Here is a 23,841-nt window from a genome sequence, read left to right as displayed (position 1 = left end):
AGCCCCTAGCCAAACATTATAAGCAAAACAAATTACCTAGTACTTTCCAAGCATTTTCCCACCCCTGTACCCAAACTATTTCTCTTTCTTTTCTCAAGATTTTCTCCATTCAATCTTATACAATCTTTTTTGGTTTGGTTTGGTTTGTTTGTGTTTTGTTTTTTGAGACAGGATTTCTCTGTGTAGCCCTGGGTGTCCTGAAACTCTCTGTAGACCAGGCTGGCCTTGAATTCACAGAGATCCACCTGCCTCTTCCTCCTAAGTGCCTCCTAAGAGATTAAAGGGGTGCACCACCACTGCCTGGCAATTTTATACAATCTTACGTTTCTAATTTAAATATGGAAATTATGTCTCTCATTTTGGAAGTCATCTCTCTAACCAGGTTGGGGTTTAATTAATTTTTTAAAGATTTATTTATTTATTATGTATACAGAAGAGGGTGCCAGATCTCATTACAGATGGTTGTGAGCCACCATGTGGGTGCTGCGAATTGAACTCAGGACCTCTGGAAGAGCAGTCAGTGCTCTTAACCTCTGAGCCATCTCTCCAGCCCTTAATTAATTTTTAAAGATGTATTTGTTTCATGTCTATGAGCACTTTGCCAGTATGTATATATGTGCATGACATGCGTGCCTGTTGCCTACAAAGGTCAGAAGAGGACATCAGATCCCCTGGAACTAGAGTTATGGATGTGAGCCACCATGTGGGTGCTGGAAACGAAATCTGGGTCCTTTGCAAGAACAAATTTTCTTAACTGCTGAGCCATCTTTCCGGTCCCCCTACTAGGCTTTTTAATGCCTTAAAAATAGAAATCATAATAGCGGTTGTTTTTGCATTTATTATAACTCTTCTACCTAATGTTAGCATATGGTAGAAATCAATAATTTTTTACTACATTGAGATGAGAAAATAAATAATAATCTAGGTTGGCACTATTAGAATGTTTTGCCCTGGGTGTGGTAGTAAACACCTTTGATCCCAGCACCTGGGAGGTAGAGGCAGGCAGATCTCTGTGAGTTCAAGGACAGCCTGGTCTACATATCGAGTTCTGGGACCACCAGGGGTACACAGTGAGATTTTTATCTAAAAAAAAAAATGTTTTGTAATGATGACAGTTTGCAAAACTGTATTGACTGATGTGGTAACCACATGTCACTACTGAATACTTTTAATGTAGCTAGAGCAGCTAGGGAATGGATTTTTTATTTTCATTAGTTTTAATTAAAACTTAAATGTAAATAGTCACATGTGACTAGTGGCTACTGCATTGGGCAATGTCTATCTAGAGATTTGTGATTCCAGTTGTTTTTTTTTTTTTTCCAAGACAGGGTTTCTCTGTGTAGCTTTGCGCCTTTCCTGGAACTCGCTTTGGAGACCAGGCTGGCCTCGAACTCACAAAGATCCACCTGCCTCTGCCTCCCGAGTGCTGGGATTAAAGGCATGTGCCACCACCGCCCGGCCCAGTTTTTTTTTTTTTCATTCAAAAGTATTTCCTGAGTATCCCATGGAACTCAGACACAGTACTTTAGGGGTTGTTAATAGGAAAAATACTTGAAGAAGATACTTGAACTCAGGCAACTTGGAATCTGTTAAGAAAAGAGACTAAGGCTCAAATCAATCCAAACAAGAGTTACAGAAGATTGACAGACAGCACAGGACGTGCACAAAGGAGAATGTGGCAGAGTCCCCAAAGGAAGGGAACAGTTGAGATGGTATAGTATCCATTAACCAAACAAAAGATAGAGCACTTGTCCAGGAAGGAGTGTGAACAGAGATGTGAAAACCGAATGCCCATCTTGCCCTGAAAGTGTAAGACCTGTAGTTCATTCGGGCAATGGGGATGCAAGGACAGGGGACACCATTCAAAGAACTGGAGGCAATTACACTGTACTGGTGGGGACAAATACAGCTTTCTATGTTGGTGGTGGGAATGCAAATTAGTCAGCCACTACAGGATAAGTGTGCAGATTTCTCAAAAAAAAAAAAAATTAAAATAGATCCTCCATATGATCCAGCTCTACTACCCCTGGGTAGTAGGAGTACCAAAAGGACTCCAAGTCAGCAACTTATCAGAGATTCTTGTATGCACTTGCAGGAGAGGCAGGTGGGAGGCCCAGGCACCAAGGTTATATGCAGCACTGATTCTACTTATCAGTGTTAAGTAGTTAAAATAACATGGGCTTTACTTAGGTAGAAGAATGCCATGTGCATTATTTTTATTGCCAGTTTACAAGAAATAGTGACCAAAGGAAGACCTATCAATTCAAACTCACCAACTACTTTAAAGGTACTATTTTGACACAGACTTTTTTTTAAAATAGGGTCTAGTACACCCCAGGCTGCCTCGAATTAACTATGCTTTTGTTCTTATAAAAATGACAATCACAATATACAAATGAAAACATGTTCACCCTTACTAGCTGTCAGAGAAATTGCAGATCGAAATTACATTGAGATTCCATTCCACCCCAATAAGAATGGCAGTTGTTAAGAAAACAACACATGCTGGTGAGTTTGTGGACAATGGGGGGACTCTTACACACCGTGGGAGGGAATTAAAACTAGTCCAGCCACTCTGGAAGTCCATATGGGGGTTCTCGAAAGAACTAAAAATAGATCTACCATGTGGTCCACTTGTGGATTATTACTCAAAGGACCCCAAGTCCACATCATGGAGATTCCTGCACATCAATGTCTATTGCAGCACTAGACACAATAACTATGTTATCGAACCAACTTAGGTATCCAAGCAAAGAGGATATGGAAGGAAAATGTGTGTGTTAGATCAAAGGAGCTTCCCCTGTAAAGGAGATCTGCCACACCTTGTATATCCTAACTAGAACCTTCCCTAAACTGCTAATCTCCTAGCACGTGACATCCTCAACGTAGGGGGGGGGGGGGGGACAATACGATTAACTTCCTAAAGTACTGCTTTATGTCCTATCTAGTGACTTCCCTAATCTGCTAAATTTAGAGACTCCTATCCTCCAAACACAGAGACCCCTACCTTGTAGGACAATGATTCTCCACCTTCCTAATGTTTTGATCCTTTCAATACAGTTCCTCATGTTGTAGTGACTCCCAACCATAAAATTATTTTCGTTGCTATTTCATAACTGTAATTTTGCTACTGTTATGAATCGTTATGTAAATATCTGATATGTGACCCCTGTGAATGGGTCATGACCCACAGGTTGAAAGAACACTGTTGTAAAAACTATCGATGTAAAGAATTCCCTCCATTCTGAGAGGTGTTGAGGGGCCCCACCCACCTTATTCCAGTTTTCTCCTATTCGAGTGGCCAGTGTTATTAAAAGATCCCATCGCCTAAAACCCACCTCAGCACATATCTCTACTATACCTGGAAAGAATCTTTATTATTTAAAACTATGGGGTTGGGGATTTAGCTCAGTGGTAGAGTGCTTGCCAAGCAAGTGCAAGGCCCTGGGCTCGATCCTCAGCTCCACAAAAAAAAAAAAAAAAAAAAAAAAAAAAAAAAAAAAAACCCTAAACGCGCGCGTGTGTGTGTGTGTGTGTGTGTGTGTGTGTGTGTGTGTGTGTGACTTTTTTCAGCTGTAAGGATGATGCTGTGTAGTATGCAGGAAATTGGGGGGGCAACTAGAGATAATCGCATTAAATAAAATAAGCCAACCTCAGAAAGATATGTTTTCTCTCCCTGCAGTTCCTAGCTCTTATAGCGATACATAAAATAACATGTACATAAGACACGGAAGTGAAAGGAAAACTAACTATGGTGACAGAGGACTAATGGGCAGAGGAGGGGTGAGAACAGGGAGGAGAGGGGAATGTGCTCAATATGCAGTATTGTACCAAAAAGATACTTTTTTAAAGAAAGAAAAAGCAATCAATTTGGAAGCAAAATCATATGTTATTCTTAGGCAGCAAAGGCCCTTGTCACCCCAAGCCCAAAACAAGCATATTTTGCCTATTTCCCTACAATACTGAAAGGGATTTGCTTAAAATTAGCACGTCCCAGGACCCTCCAGAAGGATTGTTTTATTGGCACACAGACAAGCTTTCAGATCAAAGGTCCTATTAGTAACTAAGGGACACTAAATAGCCACAAAGACTGCTTGAATTTAAGTGCAGTATTTGTTCCGTGTTAACCACCAGCATTAACTGAAATGTTCAAACCCCAGAACCACTGTCAGCACGTTTGCTGATAACACCTCTAATGTTAGACACTAGAAATTAATGTTGTAGAGAGATTAAGAGGTGTGAAGACAGGAGGAGTGGGTATTTGCCAAGCACAAGAGGGCTAGAGATAGAAACTTCTGAGAAAATATTTTATTTCCCAAACACAGACAATGCTCATATTATTCTTTTGGGTTTTTTTTTTTTGAGGGGGTGCAGGGGGTTGGTTTTTCAAGACAAGGTTTCTCTATGTAACAGCCCTGGCTGTCCTGTAGACCAGGCTGGCCTCAATCTCAGAGATCCGCCTGCCTCTCCCTCCTGAGTGCTGGGATTAAAGGCATGCACCACCACTGCCTAGCTTCAATTTTATTCTTTTTTTTTTTCCCCGAGACAGGGTTTCTCTGTGTAGCTTTGCGCCTTTCCTGGAACTCACTCTGTAGCCCAGGCTGGCCTCGAACTCACAGAGATCCGCCTGCCTCTGCCTCCCAAGTGCTGGGATTAAAGGCGTGCACCACCACCGCCCAGCCAATTTTATTCTTTTTAACAGCTATTCAGGACATTCTTAGAGAAATGGACAAAGCTTGAGTGACTTATAGTGGATTGTATTCCTGTTGGTTGTTGTCTTGTGGTTATGCTAACTGGTATGTTTATTCTTCAGAAATATGAACTCAAGGGAGAGCAGCTATGCATTGTAGTCTCAACTACTCAAGAGGTTGAGGCAGGATCTTATTTGAGCTCAATAGTTCCAGACCATCCTGGGCAACCTTGTTGCAAAAAAGAAAGGAAGTCAAGTGTGACAACATAAGCCTCTATTTCCCACACTTCAGAGCCTGAGGTAGGAGGAGAGCAAGCCTCCATTTCAGAACAAAATAAGAAAAGGAAATACACCCTGAAGTATTTTTCCTTTCTTTTTTTTATTTGAACATAAAAACAGATTAAAATTCAAAAGTCCAACACCCTGAAGTATTTAAGGCTAACGGGAGCATTATATCTTTAAGTTACATACAAATGATTCAGAAAGAAAGCATGAATAAAATCCTTGAGTGTACTTTACATTAGTGCACTGTAGTGATACATTTATTTTTTTGTGATTTAATTCTACAATTCTACAACCCGCCCCAAAACAAACAACAACATGGAGAAAACAAAACACCACCACCCAAAATCAAGGTTGTCCTGACTCAGCAGGTCTGCCTGTCCCAGGTAGCTGGCCAGGGTCTGTCAATCTGATCTTAGAACTTGAGGCTGAAGCCAGGGCCAGCAGCTGAGGCTCCCTGGTTGGTGGTGGTGAGGTGGAAGCCCGTCTCCTTCAGGTCATCATCACCCAGCTGGCTGTAGCCCAGACCGCCCTCGGGGGGCCGTGGACTCGTGCCTCGCTTCACCCTCTGCTGCTCGCTCTTGGCCTGCCATGTGGGAAACATGGACGGGTCAATGGGGAGGGGAGTCTCTCGGAAATACTCATGCTTGAGGCCATCTTCTGCATTGATCCTCCTCGCAGGATAGTATGTCAGGAACTTGTTCATGAGCTCAAAGCCCTGATCTGATAACAAAGCCCCAAATCGCTTGCGGAGGTTGTTATAGGGATACTTGCTGAAGGTCATCTTCTTGACTGCTGGGAGGTCATCATAGCCAGGCCAGATTTTCTCACTGGGAGTCCCCAGGTCCTTGAAAACCTTGTTGATCTGATCGATCTCTGACTTCCCAGGGAACAGAGGTTTCTGTGTTAGCAGCTCTCCAAAGATACAGCCCACTGACCACATGTCCACAGCTGTAGAATACTCCTTAGCACCAAGCAGCAGTTCTGGGGCTCGATACCATAGGGTTACGACAACTGGAGTGTAGGCCTTCAGGGGTGAACCATACTCACGAGCCAGCCCAAAGTCACCGACCTTGAGAATGCCAGCATGGCTCAGCAGAAGGTTAGAGGTCTTAAGGTCACGGTGCAGGATCCAATTGTCATGGAGGTGCTTCACCCCACTGAGCAGCTGGATCATTAGGGTCTTCACCTCCCCTGGCAGAAAGGGCTGCTTCATGGTCTCCATTAGGCTCTTGAGGTCATGCTCAACATAATTCATCACAATGTAGATTTTGTCCATGTTGCTTCCCACAACGATTTCCCGGACAGTGACGATGTTAGGGTGCTGGGCCTTGAGGATGGTGTTGATCTCCCTCAGTGACGTGATTGGGAAGCCTTCCTTCTCCTTCTCCATCTTTAGCCGCTTCAGAGCCACAATTTCATCTGTTTTCTTGTCCTTTGCTCTGTAGACTACTCCATAGGTGCCTTCTTCAATTCTGTTCAGGCACTGGAACTCCTCTACACTCCGGCATCCCTGCAGGGCTGGCAGGTACTTGGGCAGCTCCTGTTTTAGTTTAATGGACGACAGGGCTGGAGAGTCAGGCACATAGTCTCCTTCCATTGGGGCACTGCTCTGTGGGGTCCTCTCACCCACTTCTTCCCCTTCTTCACTGTCCCCAGAATCTCGGTCAAATCGTGACTCTGGTACAACCAAGACGTGGTTTTCATTTTCTCTCTCTTCATCTTCACTCATTTCTTCATCACTCACTTCTTCCGCAGACTGTTGTGAGGCTTCCTCAGAGTTGATCCCAGTCTCCTCTTCCTCTGATTCTTCACCGGTGCTCCCTTCTTCCTCTTCCTCCTCCTCCTTCTCAGAACCTGAGCCTGATTCTGCTAATGAAGACTCGGCTGAGCTGGTCTTCCTCTCATTGTCACTGATGCCCTGTAGGTCTGACAGAAGGTCTCTTTCTTCTATTTTCTCTTTTTTCACTGGCTTACGGTTGTCTCCCAGCTCAACGCGCTCTCGAGGTGGCCGCAGAGGGCTGCGGCTCCAGTGGCCAACCTTTCCTTTATCACTGTAGTCCTCCGCCATGGTACGGTGATGTGCAGAGACTTCCCTACATGCTTCTCTCTCTTTGTGAGGCTCTTCTGCCCTCCGTTCCTGCTCATTTTGTTCCCGCTGTTCCTTCTGTTGCTCCCTCATCTTGCGCTCCCGCTCCCTCTTCCTTTCTAACTGCTCCAGGCCTTCCCTTTCTCTCCTGGAATGTTCTCTTGCCATTTCTCTCCTCTTCTGTCTTTCCCATTCTCTGCGAGCTTTATCTTGTACTTCTCGATGGCGTTTCCGACGTTCATGTTCTCTTTCTTTTTCTTTCACTCTAGCGTGCTTCCCTCCCTCTGCTGAATGGCTACCATGTCTACGCTTCTCTTTTCTCTTCTCATCTTTTCTGTGATGGGCTTTTTCTTTCTGGGACATTTGCTGGGGTGGTTTAATGGCCAGAGAATTATCTTCCTCTCCTCTGTCTTCCAGAGAATCATCTCTTCTATATGGTGAGTTCCTGATTGTGGTTTCCATTGGGTCATCTCTCAGCTCCCCCTCCTCAAGGGAATCCCCGTCATCAGAAATTTTTAAGTGTTTTATCTCTGTTTTCTCCTTTTGTTTTTTCCTTCGTTTCTTTTCCTGGAGAATTTCATCTAACATTTTCACTTTCCAAGAGTCCTTTTCATCACCCATTTGAGTTAAAACACCCTGCGCCTCTGCCACCGTCGCCGCCGCCGCCGCCGCCACCACCGGTCCTGGAGTTTGAGAAGTATATTTGTAATCTAAGAACTAAAGATCAGACTACAGAGCCAGCCACAGAATAATAGAGGTCAGGCAGTAATGGTACACACCTTTAATCCTAGCACTGGGGAAGCAAAGATCCTTCTGGATCTGAGTTTAAAGCCACCCTGGGCTACACAAGATTAATCCAGTTTAAAAGAGAAACAGCCAGGCAGTGGTGGCACACACCTTTAATTGCAGCACTTGGGATCACACACCTTTAATCCCAGTACTTGGGAGTCACACGCCTTTAATCCCAGCACTTTCCTAGTTGAGACAGGAAGTTATACGGCTAGGCAGAGAAAGGAATATAAGGCAGGAGGAGACGGGAATTAGACCCTTTTGGCTGAGGACTCAGAGGCATTCGGTCTCAGGATTCGTGGAGACAGGACCTTCTCTTTTCGGCTGAGGAGTTGGTGAGGTGAGAAGTGGCTGTGGCTTGTTTCCTCAGATCTTTCAGCATTTGCCCCAATATCTGGCTCAGGTTTTTATTATAAGACTGTAGCACTAATCTTAAATGGTCTTATTAATAAAAAAAAAACCTGGGGGGGCAGATATTGGGGTTAACACTGAAAGATAAGAGAAACAGAACCAGCCACAGCTAACCTCACCTCGCCAGTGCCTCAGCTGATCTCCTTTACTCAAACTGGAAGCCTCTGTGTCCTCATCTGAATGGATCTCAGCTGAACTGCTGCTAAAAGCCTAAAAGCTTAACCAGCTCTAGTTCCTCATCCTCACACCTTATATACCTTTCTGCTTCCTGCCATCCCTTCCTGGGATTAATATCATGCCTGGTTGTTTCCAGTGTGGCTTTGAACTCACAGAGATCCAGACGGATCTCTTCCTCTGGAATGCTAGGATTAAAGGCGTGTGCTACCACTGCCTAAACCTATGTTTAATATAGTGGCTGTTCTGTTCTCTGACCCCCAGATAAGTTTATTGGGGTGTACAATATACCAACCACATAAGACCATTTAGGATTCTTGCAACAGTGCACTGGTCTGCAAAGGCCAGCTAGCAGCAGCTCACAAAAGCTGATTGTGCAATTGTCTTCCTAACTCTGGTCCCATGATCTCACAATAATACCCCCAAGGAAATCAGCAAGCACAGTGGATCAATGCTACCCATACTATGCATGGCCAATCATTAAAATATTAATAAAAATATCCATCTAGGTTCTGATTGGTGGCACATGCTGATAGTCTCTGCACTGAGAAAGCTGAGTAGAATGGATAGCTAGTTCAATACCAGCCCAAGCTATAAAGTGCTATGGGATGTCTTTCTGTATGCTTTGAATATGTGTGGCTCCCATTGGATAATAAATAAAAGCTGTTTTGACCTATGACAAGAAAGCTTACAGCCAGGTGGGAAATCTAAGCAGAGATACAGAGAGAAGAAAGGCTGAGTCGGGAGAGACACCAGCTACCACCACCAAAGGAGCAATAAGATGCCAGCAGACTGGTGATGCTATGGCCTTGTGGCAACATATGGATTAATAGGAATGGGTTAATTTAAGATGAAAGAGCTAGCTAGCAAGAAGCTAAAGCCAGAGGCCATACAGTTTGTAATTAATAAAAGCCTCTGAGTGATTATTTTATAAGCAGCTGCAGGACCATTGGGGTGGACCTCGGGTGGGCAGGACTGGAGAAACTTCCAACTACAGTAAAGACCCTGTTTCAAATTCAAAACAAAACAACCCACCAGTGTGGTAAATACACAACTACTAATAGTAATATGCTATCCTCTAATCATCTGGAATTAACTTTGACATGTATCTTCCCAAGAAGGTAAATATATGCATTATCCTAACTTTGTAGTAATTTATCATATAATGGCTTTGTTCAAGCATACTGCTTTCCTTTCAGGCTTCCATTGCTTCATGGGACTTTGAGAAGGCATGCAGAATGAATGCATTCTGTCTCTTGTCCCTTCATTCCAGCTCCTAGAACTGTATGGAAGATACACAGAAGAGCATCTAGAGCTGTCCTTCTTACTTTAAGAGAAATTCAACAGTCAAGAAATTAACTTCTCACCAGGTGGTGGTGGCACATGTTTTTAATCCCAGCACTCAAGAGAGAGGGGCAAGAGGATCTCTGTGAGTTTGAGACCAGCCTGATCTATAGAGTGAGTTCTAGGACAGTCAGGACTGTTACACAGAGAAACCCTGCCTCAAAAACAAGCAAAGAATAAGAATGAACTTCTCGTACACAGCATAATGTCCTACATAAGAGTTAGGAGCAGCACCCCTCTTCTTTTCCCTTAATTTTTCGTAAACCCTTCCAGAACAATTTTTTGCCAGGCACAGTGGCACACCTGTGCTGATATTGTGTTCCCCAAAATATTGTGCACCCTAATAAACTTATCTGGGGTCAGAGAACAGAATAGCCACTAGATATAGAGTCCAGAAAATGGTGGCATACACGCCTTTAATCCCAGCACTCGGGAGGCAGAGCCAGGCAAATCTCTGTGAGTTTGAGGCCAGCTTGGTCTACAGAGCGAGATTCAGGACAGGCACCAAAACTACACAGAGAAATCCAGTCTTGAAAAACCAAATTAAAAAAAAAAACAGATTCGTTTTTGAGCCAGGAGGAGGATGCAGCCATCACTGAGCAAGACCTGGAATTTATTAAAGAGAGGGAAATGGTGATTCGGCAGGTGGAGGCTGACATTTTGGATGTCAATCAGATATTTAAAGATTTAGTTATGATGATCCATGACCAAGGTGACCTGATAGATAGCATAGAAGCCAATGTGGAAAGCTCAGAGGTCCATGTGCAAAGAGCCACTGATCAGCTGCAAAGAGCTGCTTACTATCAGAAAAAAATCTCTCAAGAAGATGTGTATCCTGGTGCTTGTCCTGTCAGTGGTTCTTACGGTCTTGGGAGTGGTTATCTGGCTTGTTTCTAAATGAGCTGTGGTTGCCTCAGAGCCTTCTCCTGCTGAGTTGTTTTCAAGGGCAAGTGCTCCATGGAGTCTTGCCAAAACAAACTGACCACAGAAGAGAGCGTGTACCAGAGTGTCCTGTGATATCTTAGCTAGAAACTACTAACTAAGTTCTTGGAATTGGTGACCCATGGAGACAGTATTTATCATTTATGCATACATTCTATTGATTTCTCAGATAAGGAATTAACTTACGTGTGTTTTCCTTTTTCTTGTATTTTGATTGCCCTTTATCACAAGTGTTTATTGCCATTTCTATTGTGGATATTCTTTTGGACAGGCAACACTACAGTCTCATAATATTGTTTTTTTGTATATACACAAACTTTACCTTTTTATGAGCATCTGAGATAAATTTCCTTCAGGAGCCAGCCTATTGAAGTCTGAGAAACTGTACAATATGCCAGCAATTTTATTTAACATTTTAATTTGAGTTTCTGAGGGGTCTGCTCTTTGTTTTGCAAGATTTTGGCACTATATGTAACTAGGGAATAAGACACTGTACCTGTAACTTCAGGGGAAAAGAAAAGAACCTGTTTGTCAGAGTAGCCCATTGCTAGGGAGTGTATCAAAGGCTGGGTTTAAGTTAAATTGACTTTATTATCTGCTGGTGTTGTTTACAGACTCCATCCCCACACACTGAATCATTAAAAGTCCTGTTTTATTTTTTATTTTTTGTTAGCATTTTTTGTTGTTTTTTTCTTTTTTTAATTTCTTTCTTTTTATTTATTTATTTATTTTATCTTTTTTTCTATCATCAGTTTGATACAGTACAAATTCTTATCCTAATAGTGAAATGTTTCACTGAAGCTTGCCCAGTGATTGAGTTATCCTACTCCTGTTTTAAAGAGGTTTGTTTCATTATAACATTGTTATAATCACATGGGTCCCGCTTCCACCTGTCTGCATAGAAAGGGAGAATTAGGCACAGAATGATTTTGAAAAGCAAATAGGGATTGTTTGGAATGATTCTATCTTGTTCACTTGTGGCTTACATTCCTGGTGAATGATAAATGTTGCTGTCAAAGGCTGTTCCCGAGCCTTATAAGGGTTGCCTGGCTTTGATAGCAAGATTTTAAAATTTAGACTGAAATGGGGTTTAAAAATTAAGTCTGTGACCCTATTGATAAAGCAAAGCAAAGGTTCATTTTTGTAAATAATACTGGTTTAGTGATGTTAGACTTAGCTTAATTTATGAACAAGAGATCAAACTTGGCATAGTTTTAGACAAAAACAGTTTTAATAAAAGGTTGCTGTCTTGTAATATAAATGTTGTCCACTGCCCTTTTTCACAGGCCTAGAAACAGGTAGAGAAAGTGTAATTGGTTTAGGCATTCAGATAAATGTGAATCGAGTCTGAAAATGTCAGCTCGTCCTTCACTGAATTGGAGGATTTGGCTGCTGTTGGTGTATTTATGTTTATTTCCTCTATTCTTCTTAATGTTACTTAATCTTCTTCTACACTAATGTGATCAGTAGGGAAATAAGGGCCCAAGTGCATAGGTTTCTTTGCACTTTTGCACCACCCTGCCTATTTAATACAAATAAACATTTAAAAGCTAAAAAAAAGAGTGCCTGCTTACTGAACACCAATGTGGCAAAATATTAATAAGCAAATAAATAAATAATCGCTTTCACAACATCTTTAGGAAGACTATAAAATTTGAATATGACAAGGTTTCAAAAGAACTCCCAGAAGAAATGTAATGAGGTTAGTAGTCTCTTTAAGGTCTCAATCATCAGAGACATCTTAACCAGGGTCTTTATTCCTTTATGAGTTGCTGAAACATTCTTAAGGTTTATAGCCTACCATTTGAAGCAAGTTAAGACCAATAAAACACCCACTTGACAAACTCAGGCTTATTTCCCAAGAAGAAACAACAAAACAGAATTTGAAAAGGCATTCATTTTTACGACTGTTGTGACACAGTGCTCAAAAACCTTTGAAGTACAATGATCAATCGGTATTTTTATACATGATATAAAAATAGTATGCTGATTGATTGGAGGTCAAGATCTAGCCTTCAATCTGCAGGTAGTAGTACATGAAAATCAAAAGGCAATCAAAGATTAATAAGACCAGTGTTTGTTAAGACATCATTACTATACCAAAACAGGATTTTGATGCCCAAGAGGATGGCTGCACACCTTAGAAACACATAAACACTACTGATTTTGAGAAGATTAGAAAAGGTGAGACACAGTTTCTTTGCCCATTAAAAAATGAAAACAAGCCAGGTGGTGGTGCTGCACGCCTTTGATCCCGGCACTTGGAGGCAGAGGCAGGTGGATCTTTATGAGTTCGAGGCCAGCCTGGGCTACCAAGTGAGTTCTAGGAAAGGCGCAAAGCCATAGTTTGTAGATGTAACCAACCGTCTTATTAAATAAGAAACACAGAACCAATGCAAAGAAGAAAGCCAAGAGGTCAGAGCTAAGAGCTAAAACCTTACCCTTCCTCCTGTGGTGGTCCTACCTCTCCGAAAAAGAGAGCTACTTCTTGTGTTAAAGTCTTTATATAGACTTTCTGTTCTGCCTTCTCATTGGTTGTAAACCCAACCACATGACCGCCTTGGCACTGCCTGTTTGTATAGACCTCCAGGTCTTCTATGCTTGGTATTGAGATTAAAGGCGTGTGTATCCAATAATGGCTGTATCCCTGAACACACAGAGATCTACCTAGCTCTGCCTATCAAGTGCTGGGATTACAAGCGTACTCCACCACCGCCCGGCTTTCCTATGGCTTGCTAATAGCTCTGACCCCCAGGCAACTTTATTTATTAACATACAAATAACATTTTAATACAAATAAATATCACCATATTTCCCCTTTTCTATTTTAATAAAAAGAAAAAAGGAAAAAGGTTATAACTAACATAAGAAAAACGATATACAAAAGTACAATAACTAAATACAATATATACAAGTAATAAATACCTAAACAATGTCTAGTCCATTTGTATTTGACAAATTCAGAGAAAATAATTCCATTATCTATCCTATTTTGGTAAGTCCAAAATGTATCTAATTCACTTTCTATCCTAATTAATCTTCGACTATAACTAACTAATCTTCAACTCCCTCAGAGACCCAAGAAGGAAATAATATTAGCTAACAAAAATAAAAACAGGAAGTACATGCAAGCAACTTCCAAAAAATTGTGAATTGACAGAATCAGCCAGCTGCCTGGACAGTCATCTGAGGTTTCTCTGCAGTGTTGGGGCATCATCTTCAGCCTATAGGCTTAGCGTATCTGACAGACTCATTTGTGAAGTAGGATGTACACAAGGTCAACAGTTCAACCTCACATTGGGTGAGAGCAGTCCATGTACCAGAAACACCTGAATTCCACTAGTGTCATGTCATGATACAGGATTTTAAGTTCTGGAAATTGCTGAGGTTTTTTGAATTCAGCTGTTTCAGCTGTTGTTCCATTGCACATCAGAAGCCATCGGCCCACTGCCTGTTCAGCTGCCTTCGAAGAAAAGGGCACTGTACCTTTTCTGGATTGTGAAGGCCACTTCAGGGATGGTGCCATATTGTCCTGGCCTCAGAAGATGCCTTTTGATGAAGCCATAACCACACTTGTTTTGGCAAGAATCAGTAGTCCTTTGTTTCATGTCCTGTCTGTCCTGTTTGTCAGCAGTTGATTCAAGGATACTTTGTTGTCCAGTGGCTAACTTTTGCCACAATGAAAGTTAACTCCAATTGCAGTTTTTTCAATGCCCATATTTTCTCTGAAGTAGATTGGTACTGACAGGAGCCGACATGTCTCATAGTCATAACAAAAAGAAAAATTTTCTAAATTATTAAAACATTTTAAATGCCATATTCTGTAGATCTCTGAAGGGTTTGAAGATGACCTGTCTATCTAAAATATATCTGCTCAATCTTGAAAACATACCTAATATGACTACAAGTTCTATTATAATGTCTAACTACTAACTTTCATTTCTTTATATCCTAATAGTTGGTAATAATAACATTCAAGGATCAGAAAATTGCATTACATTGTTAAATGAATGGTATAAGTACAATTAGAAATATACATATAGCATTTTCTAACAATATCAATTTCAATATATATAATTTGTATGCAATATAAAACAATCCAATCCAATGTAAAGTATTTACATTTTTCTTTTCTTTTCTTTATTTCTCTTTTTTTAAACAAGAACCTTAAATCTAATCTCCTTTGCTTAGCCCTTTTCCTAACCCTTGACAACAACTTGTAACCAACCCCCCTAATCAATGAAAATTTATCCCAGACCCAAAACCCATTAAAAGACCAAAAAAACCACCACCCACCCCACACCACCTCTTTGGGAATGTGGGCGTGGTATTCTTAAAATTGCTTCCTGTTGGGTATGGGCGAAGGTATCTTTATCCTGAAAAGAAAAAATTTAGGTTAATTGTCAAATTCTAGGAAAGGTAACTATATCCTTCGTTATCCAGTCTGTGTATAATGCCAAAGTTCAGGGTTTATCTCAAATCCTTATTCAAGTAGTCTTTGAGACTAGATCATCTCAGCTAGTCCTCTCAAAATTGCTCTGAGCACTTTGTAGTTCAAAGCTGATCTGTAGATGATGTTTGTCAGCTTAGTAATGTTATTATTGTCCATGTGGAATTGTTGTTGTTGTGGGGCCCCATCTTCTTTCTGGAGACTTCAGTTGATGTTAGGCCTGGCTGTGAATTCCTGCAGAAAACTGATAAGAGACTCGAACACAAAGACATATGTATGTAGCTAATTGAAGCCTTTTTTTCTTTCTAGAATTAGTTAGTACTCTATATGACCATTCATATCTTAACAAAGTTTAAAATGTATATATATATATATTAATCTTGTGAATTTTGATATAAAATTCATACTTTAAGAAAAGTTTAAAGAATCAGAATAGAATCAAAGAGTTGAGATTAGTAATAGAATAGTCCCTTAATTAATTTGCCTTTTCTCCTGTCCCATAGCAGAAGATGGCTCTTTTCTTCTGGCATGATACAGGGAGTTTGCATTTTCCTTTTAACAACATGCTTGTGTTTAAAGAAGGAGAGAGCCATTCTCCAACTCCAAAGTCAGCTTTAAATTTTAATTGAACTGGGACTATTAGAAGACCAATAGTGTTAAATCTTTAGAGAAAAGCAGAAACAAACATTTAGGAAGACATAAAATTTTTTAGATAATATAAACTCATACACCATTTCACTCTGTTTCCTGGGATAGATGATTTGTCCCTTCTCTTCAGTTGTCTCATTTGTCCAGTGTTCTTCAGATTCCTTAACCTTCATTCTCCTAAAAGACAAAAATAAAAACCTTTCCCCAAGGTTTTTTGGGGATGTTCCTTTTTGGCAAGTTATTATCTGATTAAATGAAAAGGCATGTGTTGGGTGGGAGGGGGGGATAAAAAAAAAGAAAAGGCATGTGTTACTGGTATAAGTTAGTTTAAACTGGATGTTCATGCTAGTTGATGAACTATCACCTCCTCTAATTAAGAGGTCTCTCTTGTTCAAATCGAACCTTTATCAATTTTGATGGTACCCACAGCTTATCTTCTCCTGTAGAAACAAAAGCAAAACCTCGTCCCCAATGTAACACATATCCTGGTTTCCATTCTGAGGTCAGCACATCCTTAAAGTATATAGGCTGATTTAATTCTGTAGTTTTTTCTATTATCCAATGTCTCTCTGCAGCTGTTGTTCCTTTCTCATTGGCATTGAGAAAATTCAAAGTTAATAGAGCATTATGTAGTCTATTTCTGGGGGTTTTTGTTACCCCTTTCTGTTTATTTAGCATATCCTTTAGAGTTCTGTTTGGTCTTTCTATAACTGCTTGACCTGTAGGATTATGTGGTATACCTGTAATATGCTTTATATTGTAATAAGCAAAAAACTGTTTCATTTTAACAGAGACATATGATGGAGCATTGTCAGTTTTAATTTGTTCAGGTATACCCATGATGGCCATAACTTCTAGCAAATGAGTGATTACAGAATTAGCTTTTTCAGAACTCAAAGCAGTTGCCATTTGAAATCCTGAATAAGTATCGATGGTGTGGTGTACATATTTCAATTTTAATGTCTTTCTAGCAATATCTAAAGAACTCTAGAAAAATTCTCATACTCCTGTGCACATAAGAACATGTGCACAAGCCAGGCGGTGGTGGAGCACGCCTTTAATTCCAGCACTCTGAGGCAGAAGCAGGTGGATCTCTGTGAGTTCGAGGCCAGCCTGGTCTACAGAGCGAGTTCCAGGGACAGGCTCCAAAGCTGCACAGAGAAACCCTGACTCGAAAAACAAAAAAAAAAAAAAAAAAAAGAGCATGTGTACAGATGTTCATTGCACTGCTGTCATAATGGAGACCACCTAAGTGCTAGTCCAAGAGTGACTAAATGGACTACTACAATAGTATTGTGCAATGAATTGGAGACACGTGTATCACTATGGATAACACTCAGAAATATTAAAAAAAAAAGCAAAGGATAGAATACAGGCTAACATATAGTGTTTAATTTTTAATGTCATATACATGAATTTATATATTTTTCAGTCTTCAAAACAGCCTTATGAGGTTAAGTCCTAGTATAAACTCCTAGTTTCTAGGAAAAATGAAGTACATGATTAAATAATTTCTATAAGGTTTTAGAAGTAGTACCATATACAGTATGTACTACCAGATCAGGCGCCAATGTTTGTGTTCTTCCTCTCTATTGTTTATTGTACAGTACTATTTCTATAAAGGTCAAACCATTTAAAACAGTGTCATTTAAAATTTATGGTTAAATACACGTGTGGTAAAATATGAGAGCATGTTTGGAAGCAAAGGTATCAAATCCATTATTGTTAGTACTTCTGAGAAAAGGAAATAGAGGAAATGAACGGGAACAGGAAGTTTTGATTTTTATCTACAAGGTTTGATTTCCTTTTGAAAAAGTTCTCCTGTAAATATAGAAAAATTTTAAAATCTAACAATGCTGAGTGGTAGGCATATAGAGATGTATAATAATATTTTTTCTTACATCCAAAATATTTTATGATTTTTTTAAAAAGGTATGATTTTGTTTGTTTGTTTGTTTGTTTGTTTTTTATTGAGACAGGGTCTCAGTATGTATCCCTGGAATTTCCTATACAGATCAGGTTGTTCTTGAACGCACAGAGATCTACCTGTCTCTGCCTCCCAAGTGTTGAGATTAAAGGTGTATGCCAACATACCCAGCCTAAAAGGTATAATATTAAGCTAGAATATCGGTTTTGGATCTCAAATATAATGAACAACTCAGATTGTAATTTAAACATTTGTGAAAATGCAAAACAAAGATTCTATGACAGTCAGAAAATCCTTAGTATTTCAGTTGAAATGCACTTGGATATTTAATAAAAGCTCAATGACAGAGCCTGAGGAAAATCAGATCCTACAGAGAGAAATAAAGAAAACTTCACATGAAAATCTTTTTTTTTTCCTTTGAGGCAGGGTTTCTCTGTGTAGCTTTGGTGCCTGTCCTGGATCTCACTCTGTAGACCAGGCTGGCCTGGAACTCACAGAGATCTGCCTGGCTCTGCCTCCCGAGTGCTGGGATTAAAGGCGTGTGCCACCACTGCCCAGCTCACATTAAAATCTTACTAGCATACATTCATGTAAGCACTACACATAAAGTCTCTTGAAAGACCATGCCAAAATTTAAATGAGAAGTCCATACAGGCATTTTGGGATTACTTGAATGCAATATTATTGTTCTATGCATAAATATTCTAATGCATAAAGAAAATCATATCAAGAAAACAGAAGGATTCTGAAAACAGTTCCAGAAGTACCCCCAACAAACCCCCAACTTCCAGAAACTGTACAATTCTACTGAATAATAGGGCAGCTGGTGTAACAACCAGTAACATTTTTAATTTAAAGGTCAAACAATTGATTTAATGTGAGGGAGAAGAGAGATAGTTTCTACCTCTCTGTTTCCAGACATTCAAGAAGTTACATAAGAAGCCTTAAATCTAACATACAGTTGCTGCTGCTGCTGCTGCTTTTTTTTTTTTTTTTTTTTTTTTGTTTTGTTTTGTTTTTCGAGACAGGGTTTCTCTGTGTAGCTTTGCGCCTTTCCTGGAACTCACTTGGTAGCCCAGGCTGGTCTCGAACTCACAGAGATCCGCCTGGCTCTGCCTCCCGAGTGCTGGGATTAAAGGCGTGCGCCACCACCGCCCGGCTGCTGCTTTTTTACTTTGAGACTGGAGGAATTTTAAAGGGATGCTGAGGATCTTGAAGTGTGACTCAGTAATGGAGTACTTGCCCAGCATGTGCAAGGCCATCCCAAGCACCTACCCCAAGAAAACAAAAACACAATAAAAATTGCTGTTCACAGTTGAGTGAAAACACAGTTTATTCCTTCTTTGTACCTCTTTTAAGTAAAACAGAAAATAGATTTTATGTCAATATATATTTCCTAAGAAAGACAGTCAAGTGAGCTCCGGATTTTATAAATATTCATGTGAAAAATTTCCTCCTTTTAACATTTTTGTGCCTTCCTCTCACATATTTCAAGGTGCATTTTCCCATCCAGAATAATTATCCCTATCCTTTAACCCAAGTGAGAGGAATTTTCCATCTTGAATGCCGCTGTGTAGCCACTGTGCCCATAAATTAAGTTTCTAATGCATTACTTCTCAATGATTTCCAAAGCAGTATTCACACTACACTCCTAGGGTCAGACAACTTTGGGCAAATCCGCCAATCTTGAAAGTATCATAGAGTTAATTCCCACGTTTATGAGACATTCGTGGCCTCCTCTCTCCTCAATGTGTGTGAACTCAGCCCTTTGGTGTGGAGATCTCGGAAACAAGGTGAGAAGGAAGCATGGAGAATGAGAGTACCTTTAAATGAATTTCTCTGACCGGCAATTCCAAAATATTATACTGCAGAATTTCTCTTCCTACCCTGACCTATACTATACATGGAGGATTAAAGACTTAAGTAACTTTTCAGTTTTATTGTATATTATTTGGAAATAACAATACAGGCCTGACATACTTTTTTGTGCTTTGAAGACAGATTTTGTTTGTTTCTCTTTTCTCCTTTTTGTGTTTTACTTAAAGATAGAGTCAATGATATGTCTAATACATGACTCCATTCTCCTTTAAAATATCAGAACGTGGGGAGGGAAGTAGGTCAGATGATAGAGTGCCTGCCTACTACGTACAAAGCCCTGGAATTGATGCCCAGCATCACATAAAACCAGATGTGCTGGCAAATGCCTATGTTCCCAACACTTAGGAGGTGGGAGGAGGGGGACCAAGAATTAAAGTCACCCTCAACTACAAACAAAGTTTGAGGCCAATCTGGGCTACATGAATCTTTTCCCTGAAAAGGATAAGTTGGAACGTGAAAAAGAGGAAGCTGGTGTGTGCAAAAGGTTCAGTGGGTCAGAGAGCTTCGGCCAAGTCCACAACCTGAGTTCCAAGGCCAGAACCCACAGGGTAGGAGGAAAGAACTAACTCCCAAAAGTTGTCCTCTGACCTCCACACATGTGCTGTTGAGGGAGACCAGCTCCCTCTTTAATTTACTCCAGGGACCCTTGAGGAGGGAGAAATGAGGAATACGTAGATAGAAATATAGAGGAGACAGACAGGTAGAAACACAGGATAGCCTCAGAAGGGCCTCGGTCCAAACCCACCAGCCCCTCTGTCTCTGCTAAAGAGCTTTTAAAGGAATGCCAAGGGGTGGAGCAAATGACCATCTCCCAGCACGGCCAAGGTAGACCATCTCTAACACCTTGTAATCACACACGTGGTCCAGCCATCCCCTAATGCAGCTCTGCTGTGTAAAGCAAGCTCAGATCTCACTAGGAAACCTCTGTGGGCTCCTACATGCTGTGTTATCACACATACATGTGCATGCACATACACAAGAAATAAGTGTTCAAAACGGGCAGTGAGACAGTCTAGTGGCTAAAAGATACTTCTGCTACACCTAACAACTTGAGTTTGATATCTGGGGCACACATGGTGGAGGGGGAGAAATTGCTCCTAAAAATTGTCCAAATAGGAATGCTCGAGCATGCCCACACCAACACACATAAATAAATCAATTAAAAAGTAAATAAATAAGCACAATGTTTACAAAAAAAAAGACAAAGGTGAAATCTTAGTATTAGTCATGGCTCTCCAGAGAAAAAGAATCAATGTGGTGTGTATATGTTCATTTGTTTTTAATTTCTTATATCCAATGGATCACATGATCATGGAGCTCTCAAGATCTATACCCTCTAAGCTAGAAACCCAGGAAACCAGTTGTACAATTCCATTCTGACAATCAATGGGCTCCTGAAAGAATCAGTGTCTTGGCTCCAGCAGTCAGATAGGAGGAGTTCTACCTTTACTCTCCCCCCCCCCCCCCCCCCCCCGAGACAGGGTTTCTCTGTGTAGCCCTGGCTGTCCTGGAACTCACTTTGTATACTAAGCTGGCCTCGAACTTACAGAGATCCACCTGTCTCTGCCTCCCAAGTGCTGGGATTAAAGGCGTTTGCCACCACCTCCTGGCTTCCACCTTTACTCTTGAGGTCACCCTTCCTGAATCATGTGGCCCAACCACATTAGGTAGGTGGGTTACTCTGGTTTTTTTGTCACTGTGACAAATATCTGAAACAAATGACTTAAAGAAGGAATGATTTATTTAGGTCATGTATTCAGGTCATGGATTCATGATCTGCAAGCTTTCTTGTTTCTCAACCACTAAGAAGGGTATGGTGGAGTAAAGATGCTCACCTTATGGCAGCCAGGAAGCAGGAAGACAAACAGGGTCTGAGGACAAAGAATAGCCCTCAAGGACACACACCCAGCAACCTACTCCAATCACACTCCAACAACTAGAATTTCCAACACCTCCCAAAATACCAACTTAAGTCCATGAGGGACATTTCATAGTGGAACTATAACAGGAGGATGCTGTGGATGTTCTGTATGCTGTGAATGTATTGCTCTGATTGGTTGATAAATAAAAAGCTAATTGGCCAGTAGCCAGGCAGGAAGTATAGGCAGGATAAACAGACAAGGAGAATTCTAGGGAGAGGAAGGCATGAGTCAGGAGACACCAGCCCACTGTCCAGGGAGCAGCATGTAAGGGCACACAGGTAAAGCCACGGAACACATGGCAACATATAGATGAACAGAAATGGGCTGAGTTTAAATGTAAGAGCTAGTCAGTGGTAGGCCTGAGCTAATTGCTGAGCAGTTTTAATTAATATAAGCCTCTGAGTGATCATTTTATAAGCAGCTGCAGGGTCTGTGGGGCTGGGTAGGACCAGAGAAAAACTTGCAACTACAGGAGGACAACCACCTTCATTTTATCTATCAATTCAAATGCTAATCTCATCCAAAATCATCCTCATAGACCTCAAGCATAGTGTTCGGCCAAAAATCATGATCTCCTTTGGCTCAACTGAGCTGACACAAAGCTTAACTACCAGAATCCTTTTGACAACTACCCTAACCCATTCCCCACTTTGGGGTTTGCTGTATATCATTTCAAATAAACCCCTTGAATATTTTAACCCAAATAGGTATATATAGTTGAATGTAGTAGCTCACCCAGGTCTTGTGAAGCAGAGATAAAAGAATCACTATGAGTCTAAGGCAAGCCTGGACCATATAAGGAATTCCATATTAGCCTGGGCTACAGAGTAAGACATTTTATTTTTTAAAATTATTTATTTTATTTCATGTGCATTTGTGTTTTGCCCACATGTATGTCTGTGTGAGGGTGTCAGGTCCCCTAGAACTGGAGTTACAGGCAGTTATGAGCTGCCATGTGGGTGCTGGGAACTGAACCCAGGTCCTCTGGACGAGCAGCCAGTGCTCTTAATCACAAAGCTATCTCTGCAGCCCCAAGACCCTTTCTTTTAAAAATGTCTAGCCGGGCGGTGGTGGCGCATGCCTTTAATCCCAGCACTTGGGAGGCAGAGGCAGGCGGATCTTTGTGAGTTCGAGGCCAGCCTGGTCTACAGAGTGAGATCCAGGAAAGGCACAAAGCGACACAGAGAAACCCTGTCTTGAAAAACCAAAAAAAAAAATGTCTATAAAATGCACTGTGATATAATATTTAACACAAATGGTATCCTATCATACACACCTTTATGTGACTCATGCTTTTTTACAACATCATGTTTTCAAAATCTCTCTCATTGGGGATATCTTCCGATCTTCACCTACCAAAGTACTGGGTTTACAGGTATGTACAACTGAAAATGACCTTGAACTTTCAATCCTCCTGATCTTCCTGCCTCAAACTTCCAAATTCTGGGATTAAAAGTATGTTATCACACACAGTTCATGTGGGGCTGGGGGAAAAACCCAGGTCTTAGAGCATGCTAAGCAAGCACTCTAAGCCCTGAGCTGTCCCACAGCCTCTCCTTGGCTTACTTTTTAATGATGCAATACAATTTCTTGCATAATTTTCAAGATCCTTCATAACCTGGGCTCCTAGTTACTTTTCTTGCTGCTGTGATCACTGCTGTGATCAAATACCTGACCAAAACAACTTAAGGAAGTGTGGTGATTTCATGTTTGAATGCTTGGTCCTCAGTTGGTGGAACTGTTTGGAAAGGGTTAAGAGGTGTGGTCTGGTTGGAGGAGGTATGTCACTAGGGGTGGGCTGTCTATCTATCTGTCTTTCTCTCTGTGTTTGACTCCTGCTTGTGGATCAGATATAAGCTCTTAGCTACTACTCCAGCACCATGCCTGCCTGCCGCCATGTTCCCTGCTATGACGATTATATACTCTCCCTCTGAAACTGTAAGCAAGTCTCCAAGTAAATGCTTTATTGCATGAGTTGCCTTGGTCATGGTGTCCCTTCACTGCAGTAGAAATGTAACTAAGATAGGAAGGATTTATTTTGGCTCACAGATTGAAGGTATAGTCCATCATAACAGAAAAGGGATTAGGATTGCAGCAGGAGGATGAAGCTGATGGTTGCATTGCAGTCAAGAAGTGGAAAGATCAGATCACTTCCTCTTTTAATCAACCCAAACGTCTACCCCATGGGATAGTTCTACCCATACTTAGGATTTGTCTTTCTTCCTCAGTTCAAGTTCTTTTTTGTTTGTTTGTTTGTTTTTGTTTTTTGTTTTTTGTTTTTCGAGACAGGGTTTC

At 40.9% G+C, this 23,841-nt stretch overlaps 1 protein-coding gene across 1 annotated transcript; it reads right to left on the bottom strand.

Annotated features, from left to right (window-relative positions):
- Positions 1 to 5,334: 5,334 nt before the first annotated feature.
- LOC131899006 (cyclin-dependent kinase 11B-like) lies at positions 5,335 to 7,718 on the bottom strand. Its single transcript, XM_059250338.1, has one exon. The coding sequence runs from the start codon at positions 7,680 to 7,682 to the stop codon at positions 5,388 to 5,390; it is 2,295 nt and encodes a 764-aa protein (XP_059106321.1). The 5' UTR covers positions 7,683 to 7,718; the 3' UTR covers positions 5,335 to 5,387.
- Between the last annotated feature and the right edge of the window lie 16,123 nt (positions 7,719 to 23,841).

Source organism: Peromyscus eremicus, chromosome X, assembly GCF_949786415.1.
Source record: "Peromyscus eremicus chromosome X, PerEre_H2_v1, whole genome shotgun sequence".
Taxonomy (NCBI): Eukaryota; Metazoa; Chordata; class Mammalia; order Rodentia; family Cricetidae; genus Peromyscus; species Peromyscus eremicus.
This window is presented reverse-complemented; position numbering and strand designations above follow the sequence as displayed.

Bases quoted from the DNA above. Each gene is read 5' to 3' on its own strand.
- LOC131899006 (XM_059250338.1), bottom strand. From the start codon at position 7,682: ATGGGTGATGAAAAGGACTCTTGGAAAGTGAAAATGTTAGATGAAATT.